The following is a 25214-nucleotide window of genomic DNA, read 5'->3' as shown; positions in this document are numbered from 1 at the left end:
TCATGAGCAATTGGTGGATGTGAACTGACAAAATAGGTTAGGATTGTCTTGGGAATTTGATAAGTTTGTTCTTATCACGTACAGTTATTATCACTTTGCCGATGACATACTTTGTTGCCTCTCTTATTAGTTTGCTGATGAAATACTTTGTTGCAGAGGTATACACATCGCAAGAAGTATACACATCGCAATAACTGGAAGAAGCACATAATTGATGCTTCTTGCAGAATGCACTTAAAGTGCTTTTGGAACCCAAAAATATTTTCTCTAAAAGTACTTTTAGCCATTTTTAAAGCACATTCAAATGTGCCCATAGTCATTAGCTTGTGTTAGACTTTGATGCAGTGTGCTAAACGTATGTAAAATTGTGTCTAAAAGCAACAAGTTTAAGCGGCATTTGGTGCGTCGGATTGGAGTGACGATGACTGAACTGAGAAATATGAATAACACAAAGTAAAAGATACCGAAATCAAATACTCATTAAATTAAACTACTAAAGGCCTAGCTAGCTAGCTATACATGCAAATTAACAAATCACCCTTTTGTTAGAAGAAACATGCAAATTAGCCAATAATTTATCGATAAGAACGAAGCACATCTCCACAGAAAGTACATATTATGGCCCTCCAAGATTTCCAATAAAACAGGACGTAACAAAATCTTGTAGCGGTCTTCATGTCCGCCACGCTCGCTCCTCCGCCGCACCGCGAGCATATTCCCGCCACCGGCTTGCTCCCCTGCACTTGCCTCTTCTGATCCACCAGAAAACAAAACACCACCATTCTGTTCCGGTTTCGGCTTTTAATTGACTTCTGAAGAGAGAACCAAAAAATGTGAGATGTTGATTTTGGAAGCTGAAAAATAAGAAATGAAAATTTTGCTTATATGCGCGTGAGACAAGTTATAGATCGAGCAAGTTTTGTTGCCATTGCTGTTTCTGACCGTTGGATGAGTTTGAGGTTTAGGGCATCAAGGCTCATGCAACAAGGCCAGTACATTTTTGCCAGCTGGCTGGGGAATTTAGTGATGGGAGCATGAGATCATGGCCGTACACATGGTGGGAGATGGTGGTTTCAGAATGCTGTGGTGATTAATATGGGGTCAGATGGTGAAGAGATTCTTTAGTGTGATCAAAATACGAGGTGATATATCACGTGTTACTATGAAAATTGTAGAATATGTGTGTTAAAAAATTAATAACTTAAAAAATAAAAATTTTCACTACTTATATAAAAGTATGTGGTGTATCACCCGTATTCCGGTCAGAATAAAATAATTCTCCAGATGGGGAATGTGGGTGGCAGGTAGGAGGTATCGAAGTTTATTTGGTATGGGCTTCAGTTGGCTGAGTTTTATAGTCAAATCTTTGAAAATCCAACGGCCATCCATCATCCAAGTGGAAAAAAAAATGGAAATACAGTTGATAGAGGAAAAATAAGGGAGCTTTAACTTTTGTTTGGCTGCTGAGAAAATTGGAAGGGAAAATTGACTTGTACACACCTTGTTGTTTAGGGGAAAAGAAATTTGAATGGTTCCCTTTTTGCCCTACTATATTGGAAAACAAAATTGCAGTAACAAATGTGTTTCTGTACGGTGTAACAACACAGATGGGAAATACAATACATGTTTTGTCAAATCCGGTACATTTATACAATACGATATTAGATGCATGAACAAATCTGTTTCTGTACAGTGTAACAACACAGGGAGTTTATACGTTTAAACAATTACACATCCTTAAGATTTTAAGTAGCCTAATCGGACTCGTCTTTAGTTTCGGAACCAGTCTTTTGTTCTGAGTAGAACTCATATCTCATCTCTTGGCTAACCAGTTTGGCAAGGTCATGCCTGTTGGCATCTGTATAGGCATCCATAACAACTTTGTACAAGGAATGATTTGGCTCTATCTCTCCGTATTTCAACCGGCTGTATATTCGCTTCACACCTTCGACCATACCATTTTTTACATAGCAACGTACTAGGTTAATATATGTTACAACGTCTGGCTCCAGGTCTTCATCTTGCATTCTCATGAACATGTTCAGAGCCTTGTCGATCTCCCCAGCAGCCCCATAAGCATATATCGCGATGTTATAGAGAAAAGAATCGAGCTTTACATTAGCTTTTGTGAATTTCTCACAGGACTCGAACACCAAAGCATGCATACCCACCATAGAGAATACAATGGTGATGACAGCTTGCCTAGAGTAAGGTTTCCCTTCATGGTAGGATGACTCTAACTGCGTCACTGCTTCAACTGAAACACTTTTTTTCAATATTATGAATACAACAACAACAAAGCATTTTCCCACTAAGTAGGGTCGGCTATATGAATCCTAGAACGCCATTGCGCTCGGTTTTGTGTCATGTCCTCCGTTAGATCCAAGTACTCTCGTAGTTACATCTTCGAACCGTAGCGTCAGTAGGCCTTTTTGCACATGTCCAAACCACCGTAACCGATTTTCTCTCATATTTCCTTCAATTTCGGCTACTCTTACTTTACCTCGGATATCCTCATTCCTAATCTTATCCTTTCTCGTGTGCCCACACATCCAACGAAGCATCCTCATCTCCGTTACACCCATTTTGTGTACGTGTTGATGCTTCACCGAGCAACATTCTGTGCCATACAACATCGCCGGCCTTATTGTTGTCCTATAAAATTTTCCCTTGAGCTTCAGTGGCCTATGACGGTCACATAATATGTCGGATGCACTCTTCCACTTCATCCATCCAGCTTGTATTTTATGGTTGAGATCTTCATCTAAATCTCCGTTCTTTTGCAAGATAGATCCTAGGTAGCGAAAACGGTCGTTCTTTGGTATTTCCTGATCTCCGATTCTCACCCCTAACTCATTTTGGCCTCCATTTACACTGAACTTGTACTCCATATATTCTGTCTTTGATCGGCTTAGGCGAAGACCTTTAGATTCTAACACTTCTCTCCAAAGGTTAAGCTTCGCATTTACCCCTTCCTGAGTTTCATCTATCAACATTATATCGTTTGCGAAAAGCATACACCAAGGAATATCATCTTGAATATGTCCATGTTAACTCATCCATTACCAACGCAAAAAGGTAAGGACTTAAGGATTGTTGATGCACAAAATCAGTGAAGACTTTGGTACAACAGAAAGTATTAAGTTTGTGATCTTCGCTAGATTGCTTCGGTCATTAGTGTGGATAAGTATGTAAATGGATAGAGACAGGAAAGCAAACGCAAGATGTACGTGGTTCACCCGGATTGGCTACGTCCACGAAGTAGAGGAGTTCTCATTAATTGTGAAGGGTTTACACAAGTACATAGGTTCAAGCTCTCTTTTAGTGAGTACAAGTGAATGATTTAGTACAAATGACATTAGGAAATATTGTGGGAGAATTATCTCGTAATCACGAAACTTCTAAGTACCGAAGTGTGGTATCGTCTTCACTTGCCTTATCTGTCTCATAGGTAGATGTGGCATCTTCTCTGGAAGTACTCTTCCTCCATCCAGGGGTGATATATTTAACTGGTGGAGATGCACAAGGTAATGTATCAATTTCACTTGAAGCTTACTTGTAGTTTCAGGCTTGGTCAAGCGCGATACAAACCATGTAGTAGGAGTCCCCCAAGTCGCCGAGCTAGGGGATCTGCTGAAAGAGATGATAGACAAGGTAAGCAATCAGAGCTCCAAGCAATCAGTCCCAGATCAGAAGTTTGATTTCGAGTTCCGGCTGATTGTTCATTCTCCCTATCTTGCAGGTAGCATGAAGGATAAAGAGAAGAAAAATGAAAAGATATGATATGAGATACTTTTGCTTTTGAAGAAGTAACTTTCCACAGGCTTATTCTTGAACTGGGCTGGAGGGTTTTCTGGTTTCCTCCAGAGTATAAGGCCGACTAAAGAATTTGAGGGTCAAAACAAGTCCATCAAATCTAGACTACGTTCGACCCTGCTGATATGGGATACTTTTGTTGTTGACAAAGTAGTGGATGTATTGGCACGTGTTCTGTTACGCTTGTCTCCACATGCTTCCTTGTATCCTTCTCACTTGCCCTATCTGTTCCTCAGGCAGATGTGGTATCTTCTCTGGAAGCATAAGATGTTGAATATGAGTACTCGAGAGCAATATCAGGTAAGTAATCAGGTAAAGGGTTCCAGGCAGTCAGTTCCTGACTGAAAGCTTGATTCCAAGTGCTAACTGATTGCTCTCTGTCTCATTGTCTTGCAGGTAAGAACAAGGCCAAAAGAATAATATGGGATACTCTTGCTTTTAACCCTGATGATATGAGATATTCTTACTCTGGTGTAGCTTGTTTGCAGAGGTATTATCGGGGGGAAAGAAAGCTGAGTATTTCGAGAGGCTTCATTAGGAGTGCCCTTTCAGATATGAGGAATGGTTGAGCATTTTTGCAAGTCTGCCTGTCCGTTGAGGATGGAGGTCGACATATATAGGAGTCTCCCTAACAACAAATAGTAATGCTATTCCTTTATCCTGCTTGGTCATAGCACGGTAGTGGGAGCTGCCAGCTTCACGTGTTTTAACTCTGTCAGAGCACTTTGAAAAAATGGTCTGTGGTATCTGGAAAACTGATGTTGCTTGTGAAGATTACAGACAAACTTTATCCAATAAGATCTGGCTCTCGAAGTTAAGAAAGCGGTGCCTCTTCGATTTTCGAACAAGCAATCTTGTCGGGGATCTGGCTCTCGAAATTCGGAGAACGGTGCCTCTTCGATTTTTGAGAAAGCAATTCTGCTGGGAGTCTAGCTCTCGAGATTCGGAGAGCGGTGTCTCTTCGATTTTTGAGAAAGTAATCATGTTGGGAGTCTGGCTCTCGAGATTCGGAGGGCGGTGCCTCTTCGATTTTGGAGCAAGCTATCTTGTTGGGAGTGTTTTCTCGAATGTGAGTAAAGGTTGGGCATGTTTGCTAGTCTACCTTGCCACGGAGCACAGAGGTTGACACACAGGGACTTTCCAATTATCCAGCAGTGGTGCTGTTCCTTTACCCTTATGGGTAATAATATGGTAGCTAGACCTTCCAAATTTATGTGTCTAAACTTTGTTAGTGCTGTTTCTTTGCTATTCTTTTACCCTTCTTGGTCATAGCGATGTAGTGGGAGCTACTAGCTTCACGTGTCTAAACTTTGTCAGAGATCTTTGGCAAAGTTATCTGTGGTACCCATGAGCTGATGTTGCGTGTGGAAAGTGGATGATTGAACAGTAAGATTCACGTGCTTTCTACTTCACCAGAAATCTTCGACAGAATGCCCGTAATTTCCGCAAAGCTGAGTGTGCATGTGACAGGTGCTGATAAGGCTGAAAAAGCAGGTGCCTTTTCGATTTCTGAGATTGGCCCTCGTGGTCTCTGAGCAGCCCAGCTTTTGAGAAAGCAAGCGCCTCTTCGATTTCTGATATCGGCCTTCGTGGTCTTTGAGCAGCCCAGCTTTTGAGAAAGCAAACACCTCTTCGATTTCTGAGATCGGCCCTCGTGGTCTCTGAGTAACCCAACTTTTGAGAAAGCAAACGCCTCTTCGATTTCTGAAGCTCCGTCGAGTGCAGATTTTTATAGAGGCTGGCATTAAGTTCCAAAGCACACTTGAATCTCCACTAGTAGAAGCTCCTTTCTTACACTTCTAAGATCTTGATTTGTCCAACCTCTTCTCTCTTCAACACCTTTGAAAATGTCTGGCCCCTCCGACCGTCGTTTTGACTTGAACCTTGTTGAAGAGGCAGCCATGCCTTCTCCAGACAACATATGGTGCACATCCTTCTTATCCACTACTGGTCCTCTTACCGTTGAGGATTCCATGATGAAGAATGATATAACCGCTGCGGTGGTGGCCAGGAACCTTCTCACTCCCAAAGATAACAGACTACTTTCCAAACGATCTGATGAGTTGGCTGTTAAGGATTATCTGGCTCTCAGTGTTCAGTGTGCAGGTTCTGTGTCTAATATGGCCCAACGCCTATTTGCTCGAACCCGCTAAATTGAATCATTGGCGGCTGAAGTGATGAGTCTCAAACAGGATATTAGAGGGCTCAAGCATGAGAATAAACAGTTACACCGGCTCGCACATGACTATGCTACAAACATGAAGATGAAGCTTGACTAGATGAAGGAATCTGATGGTCAGATTTTACTTGATCATCAGAGGTTTGTGGGTTTGTTCCAAAGGCATTTATTGCCTTCGTCTTCTGGGGCTGTACCGCGTAATGAAGCTCCAAATGATCAACTTCCGATGCCTCCTCATTCTAAGGTTCTGTCCAGTACTGAGGCTCCAAATGATCCTCCTCCGGTGCCTTCTCTTTCTGGGGCTCTACCGACTGCTGAGACTTCTCCTAAGCAACTTTTGTGAATGCTCCCTCTTGTTTGTTTATTTTGACTCATGTATATGTACATATTTGTAACTTATCGGAGATATCAATAAATAAATTTTACTTCATTTCAACGTATTGTGTTAAATACACCAAAGCCTTCTTCACTAAGTTCTTTGAATTTTCCTTTTGTTGAAGCTTGTATGTTGAAGCTTTGTGAGTGGAGCATGTAGGTTGAGGTAGTATTCCCTTAATTTCTCGAGTGAGGAAAACTTCTTGGTTTGAGACTTGAAAAATCCAAGTCACTGAGTGGGGTCGGCTATATGAATCTTAGAACGCCATTGTACTCGGTTATGTGTCATGTCCTCCGTTAGATCCATGTAATCTAAATCTTTTCTTAGAGTATCTTCCAAAGTTTTCCTATGTTTTCATCTATCTTCCAAAGTTTTCCTATGTCTTCATCTACCCCTTCGGCCATGAACCTCTATCCCGTAGTCACATCTTCTAACCGGAGCGTCAGTAGGCCTTCTTTGCACATGTCCAAACCACCGTAACCGATTTTCTCTCAGCTTTCCTACAATTTCGACTACTCTTACTTTACCTTGGATATCCTCATTCCTAATCTTATCATTTCTCGTGTGCCCACACATCCAACGAAGCATCCTCATCTCCGCTACACCCATTTTGTGTACGTGTTGATGTTTCACCGCCCAACATTATGTGCCATACAGCATCACCGACCTTATTGTATTCCTATAAAATTTTCTCTTGAGCTTCAGTAGCATACGGTGGTCACACAACACGCCAGATGCACTATTCCACTTCATCTATCCAATTTGTATTCTATGGTTGAGATCTCCATATAATTCTCCGTTCTTTTGCAACATAGATCCTAGGTAGCGAAAACGGTCGCTCTTTGGTATTTCCTGATCTTCGATCCTCACCCCTAACTCATTTTGGCCTCTATTTGCACTGAAATTACACTCCATATATTCTGTCTTTGATCGGCTTAGGCGAAGACCTTTAGATTCCAACACTTCTCTCCAAAGGTTAAGCTTCGCATTTACCCCTTCCTGAGTTTCATCTATCAACACTATATCGTCTGCGAAAAGCATACACCAAGGAATATCATCTTGAATATGTCTTGTTAACTCATCCATTACCAACGCAAAAAGGTAAGGACTTAAGGATGAGTTTTGATGTAATCCTACAATTATGGGGAAGCTTTCGGTTTGTCCTTCATGAGTTCTTACGGTAGTCTTTGCTCCTTCATACATATCCTTTATAACTTGGATATATGCTACTCGTACTTCTTTCTTCTCTAAAATCCTCCAAAGAATGTCTCTTGGGACCCTATCATACGCTTTTTCCAAATCTATAAAGACCATGTGTAAATCTTTTTTCCCATCTATATATCTTTCCATCAATCTTCGTAAGAGATAGATTGCCTCCATGGTTGAGCGCCCTGGCATGAACCCGAATTGGTTGTCCGAAACCCGTGTCTCTTGCCTCAATCTATGCTCAATGACTCTTTCCCAGAGCTTCTTTGTATGACTCATTAGCTTAATACCTCTATAGTTCATGCAATTTTGTACGTCGCCCTTATTCTTGTAGATAGGCACCAAAGTGCTCTTTCGCCACTCATTTGGCATCTTTTTCGTTTTCAAAATCCTATTGAAAAGGTCAGTGAGCCATACTATACCTGTCTCTCCCAAGACTTTCCACACTTCGATCGGTATATCGTCTGGGCCCACTGCTTTTCTATGCTTCATATTCTTCAAAGCTACAACCATTTCTTCCTTCCTAATTCGACGATAAAATTAGTAGTTTCTACACTCTTCTGAGTTACTCAACTTTCCTAAAAAAGTACTCCTTTCATGTCCTTCATTGAAAAGATTATGAAAATAACCTCTCCATCTGTCTTTGACCACGTTCTCTGTAGCAAGAACCTTTCCATCCTCATCCTTGATGCACCTCACTTCGTTTAGGTCCCTTGTCTTCTTTTCCCTTGCTCTAGCTAGTTTATAGATATCCAACTCTCCTTCTTTGGTATCTAGTCGCTTATACATATCGTCATAAGCCGCTAAGTTAGCTTCTCTCACAGCTTTCTTCGCCTCTTGCTTCGCTCTTCTATACCTTTCACCATTTTCATCGGTCTTATCCTTGTATAAGATTTTACAACATTCCTTCTTAGCCTTCACCTTTGTTTGTACCTCCTCATTCCACCGCCAAGATTCCTTTTGGTGTGGAGCAAAACCCTTGGACTCTCCTAATGCCTCTTTTGCTACTTTTCGGATACAACTAGCCATGGAATCCCACCCTTCACTAGCTTCCCCCTCTCTATCCCACACACATTGGGTGATTACTTTCTCTTTGAAAATTGCTTGTTTTTCTCTTTTTAGATTCCACCATCTAGTCCTTGGGCACTTCCAAGTCTTGTTATTTTTTCTCACTCTTTTGATATGTACATCCATCACCAACAAACGATGTTGATTAGCCAAGCTCTCTCCCGGTATAACTTTGCAATCCTTACAAGTTATACGATCCCCTTTCCTCATTAGAAGAAAATCTATTTGTGTTTTTGACGACCCACTCTTGTAGGTGATCACATGTTCTTCTCTCTTCTTAAAGAAGGTGTTGGCTAAGAAGAGATCACATGCCATTGCAAAATCCAAGATAGCTTCCCCATCTTCGTTTCTCTCCCCAAAACCATGGCCACCATGAAAACCTCCATAGTTGCCTGTCTCCCTACACACGTGTCCATTTAAATCTCCTCTTATAAATAACTTCTCCGTCTGAGCAATTCCTTGCACCAAGTCTCCAAGGTCTTCCCAAAATTTCTCCTTCGAACTCGTATCCAACCCTACTTGAGGTGCGTACGCACTAATCACATTGATGAGTTCTTGTCTTATTACAATCTTGATTGCCATGATTCTATCTCCTACCCTCTTGACATCTACAACATCTTGTGTCAAGGTCTTGTCCACGATGATGCCAACACCGTTTCTCGTTCTATTTGTGCCCGAATACCAAAGTTTAAACCCTGAGTTTTCTAAATCCTTTGCCTTAAGACCAACCCACTTAGTTTCTTGTAGGCACATAATATTTATCCTTCTCCTCACCATAACTTCCACTACTTCCATAGATTTTCCCGTTAAGGTTCCTATATTCCACGTTCCTAAACGCATTCTACTCTCTTGAACTCTACCCTTCTGTCCTAGCTTCTTCACCTTCCCCCGTCTAATAAGATCAAAGTACTTCTTTTGTGTGTCCTGTGTAAAGTTGATAGGAGCATATGCTCCCAAACAACTTTGAGTGGAGTCGTTCGAAAAGAAGTTTCTATGGCCCCCTTGCTCATTTAACACTGCACCCGGGTGCCGATGGAATGTTAATGGCATAACATGACATTACCTTGTTAAATGAACCGCAGTCCCTCACCAGACCTGACAGTTTCATTTCCTCTGCTATATCAATGGCTTCATCAAGCATGCCCATACTCTTGTAAAGATATATCATGGTCGCATATGTTATCTCATTTGCCCAACCCTTGGCTCTCAGTTTTTCAAAAATCAATTCGGCTTCAGACACCATCCCACGGTCTGCATAAAGATCAATCATGCTGTTAGATGCAACAATATCTCGGGCACCCTCTAGATCTTTCATTCTCTCATAGAGTACTTTCGCTCCGTCAAGGGAGTCCACCTTACCATATGCCTTTAGGAGGGATGAAAGAACTATTTGATTTGCAGAAATCCCAGATTCTTCCATGTGACGAAAATACTTCAATGCTTCTTCAACTCTGCCATTTTCTACAAATCCGTTGATCAAAGAACCATATACAAATTCATTTGGTTTTACTCCCGAATTGACCAAGTCTTGGTACACATCAATTGCATCAGAAAGCTGGCCAAGGCGAGCACAGCATCCAATAAGAGCAGAGAAGGCTAGAGAGTGTGGCTTAAAACCCATTTCCCGCATTTCAGTTAAAACATCCCTTGCCTGGTCCACTAAATCACCTCCTGAGAACATTTGAATGAGAGAATTATATGTGCAGTTATCGGGCCAAGTCCCATGATTTATCATGCCCTTGAAGAGTTAAAAAGCTTTATCATAAAGCTTTGCCTTACCAGAAGCTTTGATCATGACATTATACTCCATAACATCCTTCTTTTGTCTTACCAAGTCTTTCTTCCTATAGAATACCGCCTCAGCTTTAGTCCAAAATCCCTTTTCAGCATAAGCATCTATAATTGCTGCACATGTCTTTGATGATAACTCACCATTCAACTGGCATTTCTTGTAAAACAACTTAGCCCGATCAAGCTTTCCTTCAGCAATATACATCTTGATGACACCAGGAACAGAATGCTCATTGACACGCACACCAGATTTCTCCATATCCTGAATCACAGTCTCCACTTCTCGGACCATGTTTCTCTCACATAACATGTGAAGAATAGTCCTGTGAGAGACAACATCCGGGGAAAGACCCACCTCTCTGATCTTCCTATAACAGTTCAGAGCAGCATCAATGTTCCCCATATCAGCATACAGAGATAGAAAAATGTTACAAGTTCTTGTGTCAGGAGAAATTCCCCTTTCTTCCATCTTGCTAAGCAAAGTTTCTGCTTCCGACAAATGCCCATTACTTCCACAAGTAAAGATCATAGTGTTGAAAGTTAAGACATCCATTGGGACCCCAGATTTCATCATTTCTCCAAACACATTAGCTGCATCATCCAGACGCCCTGCCTTCCCGTACAAATCAATCAAAGCATTATATGTAGATGCCTGTCGTGGTTTTTGAACAGAGTTTTGTGTATCCAATGAGGTCGTAACCTTTGATGTGGGAATTCTCCCACCTGTCTTGAAAAGTTCAGTGGACAAGAAATGCTTAAAACTAATAGGCTCTGAGCCATAACTATTCACAGTCACCCATTGAATTCAAATCTAGTTCATCGAGCTCAATCTTCCCGGTGCACCAATCCTTATAAAACTTATCAGCCCTATCAAACTCTCCTGCATGCTTCAAGGCCCGAATAACTGTATTCATTGTAACATCATCCGGAAACATTCCCCTCAGTTTCATGTGCTTAATCCACAAAAGCGCTTCCTTCACATGGCCGGCTTTCCCATACACATCAACGAGCATTGCATACGTGTTGTTTGTTGGCAGAACGCCCCTTTTCGCCATTTCAATCCAACAAAGCCTCAATTCATCCCACTTCTGAGCCCTACCCAATTTCCGAAGCACCACATTATAGTGTATTACATTAGGAACATACTCCTTCTGTGCCTTGAACCACTCGAAAACACGCAGAACCCTTTCCCAGCTTTTTTGTTCCTTGAGAATAACAGTCTGTTCTTTCGGATTCAAATTTTCACCTAACGAATTAAGGGTCTTTTCAACATCATTTTCGGACTCTATAGACCGCAAAATCGAAGACAACACGCCTCCATACCCCTTCTTCTTACCGTTAATCGAAGAAACTTTCGTGGGCAAAACCGAAGATTTCGAATGACACTGAATCTTAAACCCTACAAAAACCCTAGAACCTCTCAAATTCTGTATCTGAGCTCGTGAATTCACAATCTTTTCGAAATTCGGAGAATTGGGTAAGTTAAATTCTAGAAAAGCCCTAGCTCTGAAAGGACATTGATGGGGGTTTCGAAGCTTACTTGGTGAAAAAGTGCGGCGACGGTGAATTGAGCTCTGGAAACTTTCTTGCCCTAATTCCATGGAGCTGTAACTCTGGCTGTGAAGCATCATTGCCTGCTTTCTACTCGGACTCTTCGGCGGTGGGGGCTCGCCGGTTTTTCCAGCTCAGAGGGTTTTATTAGGGGTTTTCCTGCTGCAGCCCCTGGAAGTTGTTCCTCACGTGTAGGACCAAGATGAGCCTCAGGGCCAAAACCGACCAGATATTTTGAAACTTTATATTGAATTTTCAATTGCAGCTTAAAAAAAGTGCTTTCTTAAAATGCATTTGTCATCTGCTTCTTCCAGAAGTACTTTTATGAAGTAGAAACACTTATAAGTTTTTTTGTTTTCTTTTCAGTTAGAGTCTGAAGCGCTTTTGATTGTCAAGAAGCATTTGAAACTAAAATGTAAGTACATTTATTTTATATCACGAACTTTATGTCACGTATTTTGACCACAAAATTCACAATTTGATCTCAAGAAAAATTTCGTTTCCAAGTTAAACATAAAACAAAAACTAAAAACGTTCATCAAATAACTTTCAAAATAGTTTCTAAGCTGAAAGCGAAAACAGTTACCGAACAAGTTATAGGTTTCAGTTCTTTATAAATGAATACAGAAACTGAAGTTGTAGCAGATTCAAAGCTGTAGAGACAAGAACTACACACGAAGAAACCAAAGAGCAACATCCATCTGACTGCACAGCCTAACAAGTTACGTTCTACTATCCCGAAAATCCTCTGGTTCGTGAAGAAACCATCGACCGACAATAAAATAATTCCTAACAAGTTACTATCCGAAGTCCATAGATTTTGACCACTTCATATTGCTGCCATCATGGTGGTTCGTGCAGCCTCCCGCTTCGCCTCTTCTGCCTTTCCGCTGCCTCGGAAATACGTGTATACTTGCTGCAAATACGACGCACAAAGAGTCAGTTTCTCCGAAGAGGGGGAAGAAACGCAGAGTCAAGGGCAAGAGAAGAACGTAAGTTTGTTAATCGTCCAACCTGAATAACCCAAATGCTGAGAAGCGTTTCCAAGACGTACAATGCAAATCCAATGAAGTAGAGTATCTGAAATGAAGAAACAAAGTCTGAGTCTTTACCGCGTCATCAACTCAAGAGAAAACTTCAAGATCAAACCACTGACGGAGCAATCCAACAGTTCCAAGTTTTTCGATTGAACTGAAAATTCTTGTCACTAACACTGCTAGATTGCTGTGTAGCTGACAAACAAAGTTGTCTGCCGCTTGCAATTACTTAAGGACAATATGGAAGCCAACATGTAATACTGAAAGCCTGAAACTTACCCCAACCGAAACGTTGTAACTCATCATTTGTATTGCAGGCAAAATACCCCTGTCAACATGATCACACCACAGAAAAAAATGAGCTTCAGAGCAGAAAGAAAACAGTATTCAAGAGGAAATACGATTAATATACATTTCTTCATTGCAGAAATAGAATACGACTACAAGAAGCCAAATATTGGGAGAAAAGTTTAGCTAACAAGGTCTGCACGAAATCATAATTATAGGAGTAGCCCACATATGGATGCAAGTTATCCACTAAGGCAATGTTAAGCTGAAAACTATGATTTTGAATGATGCATCCCTTATTCATTTTTCATTTCTGCCTCGTTCCTCCCTAAACGAAAGAATGAATGTAACTGAGCGATTAGTAAACCTTGTAGACTGCACAGTAAAGAAAACTTACGTGATAGATTTCCCTTTTAAGAAGATTGGAGGAGCAATTGCAGCGTAAATGCAAAACGCAATATGAAGCTGCAAAAAGAAAATCAGGGCACAAAAGCGAGCTAATTTTCACATCTTGAAAGCAGAAAATATAACTGCAGTAAGAACAAAACTCACCAGATAAGACAAGAAAAACCCAGCAAAACTCAGAGCACTATCAGTCCTGTAATAGATGGTACACAATTACAACTATGAGACCTAATATGTTAGGATGAACAAATAACAGGAAGAAAAAAAGTATAAGATAAAAGATATGTCTGACAGATGACCGAGAAGTGCACAATCATTAAATGCATAGGCCTTGAGCCTCATATACAGTTTTGGCATAGTGATACACGACAAGGTCATATCCATGGAATCGTAAATACCTCATAGCACGATAAAGAGGGCGATACCAGACGAAATAGGCTACAGGAACAGTTGCTAGTAAGTAGATTATGGCCAGAAGCCAAATTATTACACCTGCAAGAGGATACAAATTCAGACTAAATTATGAGTTTATTTATAATGGTTAATAGGTCTACACTAAGTCGCAGATCAAACCTTCTCCTTGGATCCAGGCTACGGTAACTGCCAGAATATTCCACAGGAGACACACAATCAAACCTGAACAGTGCCATAAACTTAGTCAACTTAAACAACTACAGAATTTTTTCATTTAGTAGTTAGAAGATCTTTTGTTGTTGGGAAAAGGCTTTGTTGTTGTTGTTGTTGTAGTAGTTAGAAGATCTTTTGGTACCAAAACAGGTACGATATAAAAAGTTCAACAAGATTGCCTCGACCCAACCGAATAATGCAAAAGCAAAACCCAACTCTGAGAATTATAACGAGTAAATTTGAACAAATCATGCGATCTATATTGCTTCTAGATCCCTTTTTCTGGAAATGTTATAACTTTTGTAAGCAGTTTTAAACTCAAACTACAAAAGTACATACAACAACAAAAAAAAAGCGATCACCGAAAAATCTGCAATCAAATATCATCTGGAAACTGAGGCACCTGTGTGAACGATCACAAAGAAATTAAATAAAACTTAACCTACCCAAATATGTTGTGAACGCAACATACTGGATCCTCTGTAGATGGATTGGTATTTCATTTGCAATGTCATGATGGATGATGGGGAAAAATGGAGGCCAGTTCTTCTCCTCTATAACAACTCCAGCTGCAGAACAAAACAAGGGAAATCACAAATTTGGACTTGGGTGTCATAGTTTTTCACAAGCACATATCAGAAAAGGGATGAACCTTGTTTTATGGCATCTTCTTTGCGCTTTAGTTCCTGGAAAAGGACAATAAAACCGTAAACTCCACTTACTAAATAGAAGAGTAACTTGTTTAAAAGAATAAAAATTCTCATTCAAATCAATGTTGCAAGGACTGCTTAATGGTGTCCAAATAAAAACTTGGAACGCATATTTTGTTCACCGAAACATTCAATCGAAAGTGGTTGATTATTCCTGTTCTCATTGCAACAATTGCGTGTAACGGTCTGGGAAATTTGTTTGTAGGATATTACCTGTTCCCTCTTTTTCAATTCAGCCTCTTTAGCTTTGAGTTCCTTCTCCTTTGCTTGTATACTCTATAGCAACAAAAATAATAAGAAAAACAGAAAACCATTAATTGCTTGTACAATAAGTTAATAACAGATGAACAAAAGGCCTTGACAATGTGATTCCACATCTTCCATATGCTGACTACCTTTGAATTGTCAAGAGGAATATCAATTGTTGCATTGCGATCATAGGGTTCCGGAGGAAGGGGCGAAAGCCTTGGATTTGCAGGGGCAACACCTCCACCTACATTCTACAAATTCAACAAAAAGTAATAAGATGGAAAGTTACAAACGAAAGGAACTTTCTTTACACATGCGATGTTCTAAACTACTCTAATCTACCGGAAGTGAACCGATACCAACTAAGAACTGAAACGGATCATCGAATAATCAAAACAAGCTACATTGCGGATTTCAATTCCCGGTGGAATCAAATTCCAAAGAGAAACGGAAACGCATTGAACATTTCGCACTCTGATCAAAGGAGTTTCAACATATCAGCAATTCCAATTCCAAAAACTCGTAATGCAGGTCTGTAATGGAACTCACCGCAAAGGGATTGACCTCCTCGTCGGCGAAAGGGTTCGAATCGTATCGATTCATGGGAGCGAACCAGGAGATCCACGCTCTGGCGACTCTGCGATAACAATGGGATTCCTAATCGGGAATGCGAGAGTTAGAGGTTTCGGGAATCGGAATTGCCGATCATGAAAAATGAGAGAGAGAGAGAGAGAGAGAGAGAGAGAGAGAGAGAGAGAGGTTATTGTGGTCGATTGGTGAAACGAAGAGTGTACGTACGGCCTTGGTTTTAGTGGGAGCTGTTTGTTTCCCGGGAAAATTGAAACGGAAAATTAGAGAAAATATTATATATAAAAGCGTTTGGCGGGGAAGCGTGGCATGGGCCTTTTTTTTTAGGGAACTTTAACAAAAAGCACCCGGTACTGTTCACTTTAACGAAAAACCATATTTTTACACTAAAAAGTCAATCCTGGTACTATTCATTTTACCCTTTATTTTGTCCTTATCATTAAAATTCAAAGTTTTCAAACCCTTTTCATTAGTTTTCCTTTTTTTTTATCCCACGTGTAATATTTCAGACATTAAAAATTGGGAAGTAAAAAATAAGTCATATTTAATAGTCATTTCTTTGTCAGTAAGATTTGGAGGCACAATTTTATGATTTTATCTAATTAAGACTGTCACCTCACTAGATTTAATTTTGGCTTATTTTTAGCTATACCAAATTCAATTTTATTCTCACTTGCATTCCGTAACTCAAAAGTCATAATTCTACTTTCTAAAACTCGAAGTTCACTTCATTTTGTCTTCTAAACTCGATTTTGATCATATTTTGCCTCCTAAAACTTAAAAGTTGTCTTTATAAAACTCAAAATTCGTTTCACATTGTCTTAGATCTGTTAATTTCTTATGTGGATTTGATTTGGGTGCTCTAGGCTCATCAATTTCTTTTTTTTTCTTTTTTATCTCTTCAATTTCTATTAAACTTAATATTCTCTATTTGTTGAATGTTAACACATAATAGAAAGTTATAATTAAATTTATTGAGCATGTGACATAGTCTTATTAGGTGTTGGAACCCACATATGTTTAGGAAGCGACTTATAAGTTTAAGAGAAGAGAGAGTCTACCAGTCTAAGTGGAACAAATTTTAAGTTTCAGGAATAAGTGATGATTTTTGAGTTAAAAAGGGCAAAATAAAATCAACATAGAGTTTCAAGAGTCCTAACTAAAAATAAGCAATTTATTTTCTTAATAGTATTGATAGAGAATTAAATTTGAATTTTAGAAGCGAATGAGATCGTCATGTATTAGATTGGACTAGCACCCAAAAGGATTTATATATATATATATATCTATACAAGAAAAAGGTGGAGCTATTTGCGTTCAACTCTTTTAGGCTTGCATTGTGGTAATGCATTAAGGGAGCGTGCAAAGCGGTGATTAAGTAAAACCACAATCACTAAGGTAAAAAAATTTGTTTTAACTATTTGACACCAATTAAAATAGCTTCAATTAAGACCAATCAAAATGAATTCAATGCGGACTTGGTTTTCTTAGGGCGGCTCATTTTGTAACTGTCGGCGTAGCGGTTGCGGCGGTTGCGGCGGTGGCGGCACGCTTGATGGGATTAGGGTTATGGTTTTCCTTTTATGATTTTGTCTTATTGTTAAATGGGTTTTCTGGCTGTTTCCAATTTTTATTGAGCTGTTTGTTGTAACTTGTATTGGGACGTTTCCAATTAGTAAAATTATGTGTTTTCTCATAAAACAATTCACCACTGGTTATTATTAAATTTTACTATTCGAGATAGTAAATTAACTGTAATGATCATACATCCTTCGTCTTTTCTACCTATTGTGTATTCAATCTATGCAAGAACTTTTATATTCTCAATACATCTCCTCACGAGTACAACATAATTTATCAAATACGCAGATACACATACACGGAAATCGGAATTCATGCAGCCAAATTGGTTGTACTTGTAGCATGTCAATGAAGTGTCCATCCTAACACCATGTTTAAGTTGAAACATTCAAACTGAAACCAGTTTTAACTTCATCTTCACTGCTTGACTAATGCAGTCACAACTTGTTGCTAAAACTACAATCAAATCAAGCGATGCATGAAGAGCCTAAATGGCTGAACAAATCAAATTCCTGCCGTTGTTTATGAGTGATTCGGCGTTTCAATCCGTGAAAAATTCACAGTGCATATCAGTTACGAAATGGAGTAGAACAATTTGAACCGGTAGAAATCAAGTTTTGCAAGGCATCACAGAAATACAGCAGCTGAAAATGATTCACTATCAAGAACTTTTAGTGACAAACAATAATTGCTAAACAAATGGGTTAGCTCATTCTTGCAAGATAGACGACGTTGCATGAGTTTAAATAATAATTGAATGACCAGAAAATATCGAACACCAATATCGGACTGTTGAGCTATTCACATTCCAGAACTAGCGTAGTTGATCGCAGCGAGCACTCCCTGGAAACGCTTGTGATGCGAACGTCGATGGTGATAGTTCCGGCCATCATCTGCAGCACGTTTACGCACATGTCTATTCTTGGTTCTAGCAGTAGCTACAACTGGTGCACCCCCATCATTACTAGTGTGGTCATTAGGTCTTTTTTCATAAATGCGAGTCTTCACTTGATCCACTGCCATTAGGCTCTCGCCGTATCATGTCTAACAGGTCTTGAACAACTTCAGACATTGGTGGCCTGAACTCTGGTTCCGACTGTAGAATATAATACGCGTCAGGAATATGGTTGGGTTTGAAATCGAATTAGTAAACATGTGGTAAATAAAACTAAAGAGTGTATGAACATTTAAAGCATATTATATCTTGACCGAATAGAGATACCAGGTATCTTATGTCTCTCAACCGAATGATGCCCGTGTTGAAGAATATTACGTCCCAAACTCCATAAAACAAAGTCTTAATTAACTGCATAATTTAAGAAGTCAAAATGACGTTGCTCACCTGAACGCATCGAGATATAATGTCTGCAAAGTGCGATAAAGACTTTGTAGGATATTGTCCATTTAGAGAAGGATCGACCATCCTCGATAATGCATCAATGTCATGTAGCTGGGTAGTGGCCCATCTAACAAGGAATTGCTCCCCTCGGCTCCTTGTGCTGTGAATTCAAAATTTTCACATACAAAATCAAATCAGGGGTGGACGGGAAGAAGTGAGAATGCAATTAAGAATTTGTTATTCTTTTCACCTGTCATAGGACTTTCGGCCTGTTAATAGTTCCAACATTACCACCCCAAAGCTGTAAACATCACTCTGACGAGTATAAATTCCAGACTCAAATTCTGGAGCTCCATAACCATAGGCCGCTAGCAGATGTCCTGACAACTGAAAGTAAAAAACAAGTTAGTATTAGTAAGTAGCATTGACGATGGCACTAAGTAGACAATCAAGACACTGCATGTTTTTCAAAAACAAAGTAACAAGGAAGACCAATAGTCCAATAAGCAAGCTTCGAGATCAGAAGATGAAGTCAACCAACCAACAGGAATGACCCAAAAGCTACAAAAATATAGGGAATATTGGCTTGCACTAGAGTGCACAATTACATCCATCTAAAATGCAAAGGAATCGTTTCCATTCATACACTATTTTTTCATCAATACTCCTCATTTGAAGGCTATTTATCTATTCTATATATTCAATCAAAATGGAAAAATCATTCATCACACCAAATTCTCCCACTAATTAAAACCATGAAAAAGGAATACAATAAATCTCCCCGGAAAGAAAAAAAACTTAAAATCGTCAATGTTGGTCATGACTCACGAATCATGACCCACACTTTTGTAGACAAAAAGCAGCAACTCTGGAAAAGATGTAGAACAATGACTCACCTGACTAACGGAGCCTGATGAAATCAATGGAGCCAAGCCACAGTCAGAAACATGCACGGAAAGGTCATCATCAAGGAGAAGGTTGGCAGCCTTGAAATTTCTGTGTACAATAGGTGGCTCACAGATTTCATGTAAATACCTTCTCGAACAAAATAAAAATGGAGTTAGACTCACTGTATCTCCTATTACCATTGTGATCAGGGAAAAAGACGTGCAAATGAGTAAATTTGGAAATTGTACTCACTCTAAGGCTCTTGCAGCTTCAAGTGCCATTCTAATACGAGCATTCCAGGGGAGTTTCTTCTTGAATTCATCATCCATGTGCAGAGCATCATGCAGTGAACCATTACTGCAATACTCATAGATAAGAAGCCTTTGACCATGCTCTGCACAGTAACCCATAAGCTCGACAACATTAGCATGCCTGATTCTGTCAATGTTGTCTACCAGTTCAAGGAACTCGTCATCTTTCTGCTGACTAGAAGCTCTCTTGTCCAATTTCTTGACTGCAAGTAGCTGCAAAAGCATCCCAAAAGAATAGTGTCAGTTTCTAAACTATTCTATGCATATAACAGAAACTGCTTGATCGCTTTAGATAGAAGCACATGACATGGGAAGAGAGAAGAATGTCTTCGTGCATACAAAAGTACCCAAAAAAATGAAATAATTCTCTTCACGCAACTCTTTGACCAACTTTTAGTCTTTATAAAGTAAAATATCCACATCTTATCTGTTTAAAGTGAAATTGATAAAAAAATTATTATGAAGTCTTCCTGAAATTGCCGATCAAGTTTGACACTTGATCTCGATGAAAATAGGATCTCTCTACATATCAATTCATATAATCTTAGAAGGGAGGGAAAAATGGTTTTTGGTTTTTTAGAAACTTATCACATAATGAACATGAAGCACTGAATGTCTATATAAAGAATTAGATGCACACATGCCATATGGTTATTTCGCTACTAGATCAATTATATGGTTCAAAAAGAACTCTGCGGTTTGAAGTACACAGAGCAGATACTAAATAAACTGTAAACAAGAAGGCTGTCGAAAACTATCAAGCAATGCTGGTGGACCTAGCACAACAAAATTGCGAAAATGGTGCAAAACAACAAGCGCCTAACATAAATTTCATTTAACAACTCAGCCATTAAGAAGATGCAATAAAAGAAAAGGCCATCATAAAGAAACAGACCTTTCCGCTAGGTAGCTGTGCCCTATAGACACTTCCCAGCATGCCTGATCCTAGAAGGTTATCCGGAGAGAAGCTGTTTGTATGTTGCTGAAGGGAAGCAATGGTAAACGACTTCGCAGAAATTGTACGATTTGGACTTTTGGTGGAAGGCTTCTGTGTAGGCAGTTTGGTAGGCACAGTTGGCTTCACAATGACCTTCTGAACAGGCAGTGTTGGAGGAGGGGGAGGTGGAGGAGGAGGAGGTATTGAATACAAATCAAGTGCACTCAAACTATCCTCTCGCTTTGGTGCTGCGGCCATTCTATGTACCTTTCTGTCTTGCTCATCATTTGGCTTCGGAATTGCCCATGTTCTTCTGGTTTCTGGCTCATTATCCTCTTTGGGCCTCACAACTTCTTTTGGAACTGTTAACCAAAATTTTAGTGAATTTCTTAGAATAAGATGAATGAAAATGGACGACCGAAGAAACAAATTAAACTGAAGAAAAAAGTGAAAGAATTTACCTTTCTGCATTTGATTGGTTGGTTGAACCACCAAGGACCCATCGTCCCTGGGAGGGTTTTCCCTGTCACCTGTATATGCACCTATTTGATGCCGCTTGGAAATTCTGTCAGCCTCTTCTCTTCGTCTACTACGTCTTGGCATGAAAAACAGAATCGCTAGAATCAAAATAATAAACACCAAAGCCCCTCCAATTGATATTCCAACCACCCTTTTCTTAGTTAGAAATTTCTTCGGTTTTCCAGAATTTGATGCATCTTGTGAAGATGGTCCATCAGCCGATTTCCCATTTTTTGGAGGACTTCTGCCAGGCGTTTTCCCAGTAGGTGGTCCCCAAAATGCTAGCAGAGGTGCTGGCGGACTCGATGGAGATGTGGGTGATGTTGGTGGAGGGACTGGAGCAAGAGAAGCATTGAATGGATTCCCATCTTTTCTGCATTAAAAATATAAGAATTAGCTCTTAGCTACGTGGAGAATCTCTTTCCTTGATAACAATAAAACTTAAAGCTTCATTTAAAGATAAGTCTACGGTGTGTGAAACCGCACTTGAAATTCGGGATGCTCAGCAACTTTTCAGGTATGGGTCCAGCAAAAAGGTTGTTCTCTATATTCCTGTTCAACAAGGCAGAAAATCATTTATGATGGGAAAGAAACAGTGGACATAATCAGAAGGCAAGATAAAACTATAAACTTCTGACTACTGTATATAACAATCAAAATGAGTTGTTTAGAGGATTACAAGTCGCTTAGGGGAAGATCCTGCAAAACGTCGAGGGTTCCAGACAGCTGATTGTTCTGCAAATGTCTGCCAATAGAGGAGTTAGCTCAACTCATTGAGATAAACTATGCATAATAAAAACCTGACACAAGATACTCACAGAGTGGTCAGAGTTGTCAGGCTTCCTAGAGAGGGTGGCAGTTGGCCGCTCAAATTGTTACTGGAAATATCTCTGCAAAAAGTCAGTGTGTACATCAGCTACTAATAGTTAACAAAAGTCATCCAAAGTATAATTCCGAAAAATTCAGAATAAGAACCTACAAGTTGGTCAACCCTGGAATGCTCTGAAAGGAATCTGGTATTTCTCCAGTTAATTGATTATTATTAAGAGACCTGATTGGCGAAATAGTATATCTTAGAAACAATTATATAAAAAACTGGGAGCTGCTGTGCTGTACCAAAAGCTAGCAAATTGATGACTTACATTGCTGTGAGCACAGCTAACGAGGCTATAGAATCTGGGATGCTTCCGGTGAATTGGTTAGCTGAAAGAAAACTGCCAAAGGTAAAGACTATCAAATCTTTTGCACAAGGATGTGAGCACAACAGGTAGGAAATAATCAGCAGTCTGGGGCTAGTATTTAATATATGCAGTACAAAATTATTATTTCATAAAGAGGGTTCACGTACAAGCTTTGCAGGGTAGCAGGTAAACTGGATGGAATACTTCCCCCGATATGGTTGTTGCTTAGATCTCTGCACACAAACACCAATGTCAAAGGTCCACAAATGTATCAAAAACATAAGGTCAGCTACATATTATGATATGAGGCAAGTATTCTACGATCTTTTCCCGACAATTTGCATTCTATATGCAGCGCACTCACACTCCATGGAAACAAGTCACTTGTCAAATGCACTATCATCCTAATGAGCATGTTGAAAACCATCTAGTGATGAGCTTTGCACCCCACACTATCATCCAAAGTAAATAACTCGAGTAAAAAAAAATGTGGTGACCTTAAACACAAAAAGCCCATACAAACTAATCAAACCTAACTCTACTCGCAATCGCCCCATCCTGCATATCACTCCCATTTTGCCTGTTTTGTCTTGAAAAGAAGAACAATGTAAAGGATTTTAATGCCAGTGAATGAAAAAAATTAATTTGGAGCAAAAGATATAACAAACCAGCAATCTCGCACACGTACACAATCATCAAGTTCAACCAGAAAAAGAGAGTACAACTTACATTGCCCGTATTGAAGAAAACATTCCCAAGTGTTCACCCAGTTCTCCTCCCAAATTAGCGCCATTAAGAACACTATAAAATCATTAGAACCATAAGCCACTGACAATTAACATGTTACGAAAAAAAAATTATATCAATAAAAGAAGTCGAGCAAAGAGATTAACGTACATTCCCAATATTATAGAATCGTTGCATTGAACACCTTGCCATGCTTCACCACACGGGTCTCCTCCAGCAGAAGTCCACCCGGGAAGAACAGGTGTGCCAAGCGAAGCATGTAAGTTGTTAATTGCAGCAACTGATCAAACCACAAGTAAAACACATACAATAAGTGTTTACATCTCCAATTAACCATATGAACTAAGAAAAACAATCAAGTCAACATATTTCCACACACAATTTCACTAAACTAACGCATATGAACTCCGAAACTACCAGACGGAAGCCACATTATAGCGAAAAATCGATCGAATAAGTAGAGAATTACCATCAGTAGAACTAGTTGCTCCAAGAGAAACTTGAGCAAAGTAGATCAGAAGCAACCCCACTGAAACCTCAGCATAGATCTTCAACTTCTTGTGCTCCAAAACAGATCTCTTCCTTCCCATTGCTCTCAAATTTTAGCTTACTTCTCAATCCCCTCTTCTCTATCCAATCACTCACACATCATCTTCCAATCTGAAAAGCAATTAAAAAACAAATTAAAAGGGATTATTAAATAACAAAAATTAATACTTTATATAAACAGAAAACAACCCATGATCTTAACTTCCCAGAAAACGAAAACCCAATTGCCAAAATTCAAAGATAAACAACCCCATAAGAGAATCAAACATACAGACAAGCATATGGTTCATGTAAAAAAGCAACGAGATGAACTTACAGAGAAAATGGAGAGGTGAAATACTAATTAACCAAATGCTGAGTGAAACCAATGGAAATTATTGAATTAAATAATGCAGGAAATGCAGAGAGCTTTGCGGAAAAGGAAGTGATTGCTTGTCTGGGATGTTTTTAGCAGGACAAGATAAAAAAACCTTAGACGCTAAGATGCAAATGGAAAGCAATGAAGTGAGGGATGCGAACATAATTATCGCGTCATAACTTGGATTTATATTTACCGGAAATTGTTTTTTTAAGCCTTGGGAGAAAAGAAAGAGGTGGAGAAAAAGGCAGAGGAAACTGCAGAGAAGGTGGAGACAGAGTGAGGAAGGAGGAAGGAGGAAGGAGGAAGGTGGAGGTGTTGTGAAGCTCTGAAACTCTTCTTTCTCTCTCTGCTTTCTGTTCTTTCTTTCTCTCTCCTTCCACTATCTTTCTCTCTCTAAACTTCTTGTACTGAGGAACACTGTATGTGTCAATGCCTGTGCGTGTATGTCATGCATATCTCCTCGTAAGAAAAAAGGCTGAACATTAAGTCCACGCTCTCTCTGGGGCGCGCGTGAAATTTATTATATTTGAGATTCATCTTCTAAGAATAATAATATCTCAAAATATTTTTACTTTTCTGCCACTTATAAATTTTGGGATAAATATTGTGAGGATGCTTGAATCGTGTGAGTCCATCTAAATTTGTGGCTACTGAATTGCACATCTTAAACGTGGGACGATATTTTTTTGGGTGTATTTTGCTCTTTAGAAGCATGAAAACAAAAACCTTAATGACTACAATGTATTTTTGTGAGAATTGAGCACAATAATTGTGTGCTCTGTCTAAAAAAAATATCTCTTTCAACAAAATAAAAATTGAGTGTCGCCAGATCATATGATAATCATGAACAAAATCTTTAAAAGTTGAATCAACCTAAAGAGAAAACTAGGAATGCATTTTTGTTATGTTA

General features: G+C 39.4%; 5 protein-coding genes across 11 annotated transcripts in view; all 5 read right to left on the bottom strand.

Annotated features, from left to right (window-relative positions):
• The window catches only part of LOC126610106 (uncharacterized), an 86531-nt gene extending 76833 nt beyond the window's left edge, over positions 1–9698 (bottom strand). The window contains exons 1-2 of one of the 2 annotated variants that reach the window (XM_050278083.1): positions 7319–9698; positions 1567–2923 (exon numbers count right to left, since the gene is read on the bottom strand). In XM_050278083.1, coding sequence (XP_050134040.1) covers positions 8118–9695 — 1578 coding nt within the window. In that variant the 5' untranslated portion in view covers positions 9696–9698 and the 3' untranslated portion in view covers positions 1567–2923; positions 7319–8117. Of the gene's footprint in view, positions 1–1566; positions 2924–5444 lie in introns of those variants that run through there. The other variant, XM_050278082.1, reaches the window with a different exon arrangement.
• Positions 460–12188, bottom strand: LOC126610113 (pentatricopeptide repeat-containing protein At1g73710-like). Of its 3 annotated transcripts, XM_050278090.1 has the most exons (3): positions 10005–10380; positions 9709–9896; positions 460–812 (listed from the first exon to the last, which is right to left on the bottom strand). In XM_050278090.1, the coding sequence occupies exons 1-3, from the start codon at positions 10378–10380 to the stop codon at positions 576–578; spliced, it is 801 nt and encodes a 266-aa protein (XP_050134047.1). In that variant the 3' UTR covers positions 460–575. The 3 variants fall into 3 exon arrangements, with proteins under 3 accessions (XP_050134047.1, XP_050134048.1, XP_050134046.1); XM_050278091.1 differs by lacking the exons at positions 9709–9896; positions 10005–10380 and adding an exon at positions 11977–12188; XM_050278089.1 differs by having other exon boundaries at positions 9709–10380.
• On the bottom strand, positions 10393–12067 carry LOC126611722 (pentatricopeptide repeat-containing protein At1g73710-like). The gene is made up of 2 exons (XM_050280102.1): positions 11227–12067; positions 10393–11159 (listed from the first exon to the last, which is right to left on the bottom strand). The coding sequence occupies exons 1-2, from the start codon at positions 12065–12067 to the stop codon at positions 10393–10395; spliced, it is 1608 nt and encodes a 535-aa protein (XP_050136059.1).
• A 381-nt stretch (positions 12189–12569) lies between the features above and the next one.
• On the bottom strand, positions 12570–16121 carry LOC126610115 (secretory carrier-associated membrane protein 1-like). Its single transcript, XM_050278092.1, has 12 exons — positions 15853–16121; positions 15450–15554; positions 15268–15330; positions 14997–15030; positions 14791–14913; positions 14291–14353; positions 14116–14209; positions 13865–13910; positions 13710–13777; positions 13304–13352; positions 13002–13067; positions 12570–12903 (listed from the first exon to the last, which is right to left on the bottom strand). Exons 1-12 carry the CDS (start codon positions 15904–15906, stop codon positions 12817–12819), a joined length of 852 nt encoding a protein of 283 aa, XP_050134049.1. The 5' UTR covers positions 15907–16121; the 3' UTR covers positions 12570–12816.
• A 1987-nt stretch (positions 16122–18108) lies between these two features.
• Positions 18109–24733, bottom strand: LOC126610101 (protein STRUBBELIG-RECEPTOR FAMILY 3-like). Of its 4 annotated transcripts, none has more exons than XM_050278071.1 (17): positions 24260–24732; positions 23864–24054; positions 23545–23674; positions 23377–23448; positions 22815–22880; positions 22609–22680; positions 22446–22517; positions 22285–22356; positions 22146–22211; positions 21953–22018; positions 21409–21839; positions 20906–21309; positions 19952–20223; positions 19708–19846; positions 19062–19198; positions 18815–18971; positions 18109–18568 (listed from the first exon to the last, which is right to left on the bottom strand). In XM_050278071.1, exons 2-17 carry the CDS (start codon positions 23982–23984, stop codon positions 18461–18463), a joined length of 2385 nt encoding a protein of 794 aa, XP_050134028.1. In that variant the 5' UTR covers positions 23985–24054; positions 24260–24732; the 3' UTR covers positions 18109–18460. The 4 variants fall into 4 exon arrangements, with proteins under 4 accessions (XP_050134028.1, XP_050134029.1, XP_050134030.1 ...); XM_050278072.1 differs by having other exon boundaries at positions 24498–24732; XM_050278073.1 differs by lacking the exon at positions 22446–22517 and having other exon boundaries at positions 24260–24733.
• Positions 24734–25214: the final 481 nt, after the last annotated feature.

This window comes from Malus sylvestris, chromosome 17 (assembly GCF_916048215.2).
Source record: "Malus sylvestris chromosome 17, drMalSylv7.2, whole genome shotgun sequence".
NCBI classification, from domain to species: domain Eukaryota; kingdom Viridiplantae; phylum Streptophyta; class Magnoliopsida; order Rosales; family Rosaceae; genus Malus; species Malus sylvestris.
The sequence above is the reverse complement of the archived record's forward strand: the minus strand, read 5'-3'. Positions and strand labels throughout refer to the sequence as shown.

Excerpts from the sequence above, each read along its gene's own strand:
- LOC126610115 (XM_050278092.1), bottom strand. The coding sequence starts at position 15,906 with ATGAATCGATACGATTCGAACCCTTTCGCCGACGAGGAGGTCAATCCC. Across the intron at positions 13,778-13,864 it reads GGTTTTTCTTGTCTTATCTG|CTTCATATTGCGTTTTGCAT; the intron begins GTGAGTTTTGTT and ends TTCTTTTTGCAG. Across the intron at positions 13,353-13,709 it reads TTAAAAGGGAAATCTATCAC|GGGTATTTTGCCTGCAATAC; the intron begins GTAAGTTTTCTT and ends TCATGTTGACAG.
- LOC126610101 (XM_050278071.1), bottom strand. The coding sequence starts at position 23,984 with ATGGGAAGGAAGAGATCTGTTTTGGAGCACAAGAAGTTGAAGATCTAT. Across the intron at positions 22,518-22,608 it reads TTAGCTGTGCTCACAGCAAT|GTCTCTTAATAATAATCAAT; the intron begins GTAAGTCATCAA and ends TTCGCCAATCAG. Across the intron at positions 21,310-21,408 it reads AACCAATCAAATGCAGAAAG|TTCCAAAAGAAGTTGTGAGG; the intron begins GTAAATTCTTTC and ends TTTGGTTAACAG.
- LOC126610113 (XM_050278089.1), bottom strand. The coding sequence starts at position 10,380 with ATGATAAATCATGGGACTTGGCCCGATAACTGCACATATAATTCTCTC. Across the intron at positions 813-9,708 it reads ACTGCGGTTCATTTAACAAG|AAGTCAATTAAAAGCCGAAA; the intron begins GTAATGTCATGT and ends TTCTCTCTTCAG.
- LOC126611722 (XM_050280102.1), bottom strand. The coding sequence starts at position 12,067 with ATGATGCTTCACAGCCAGAGTTACAGCTCCATGGAATTAGGGCAAGAA. Across the intron at positions 11,160-11,226 it reads TTTGAATTCAATGGGTGACT|GTGGGAGAATTCCCACATCA; the intron begins GTGAATAGTTAT and ends TTTTCAAGACAG.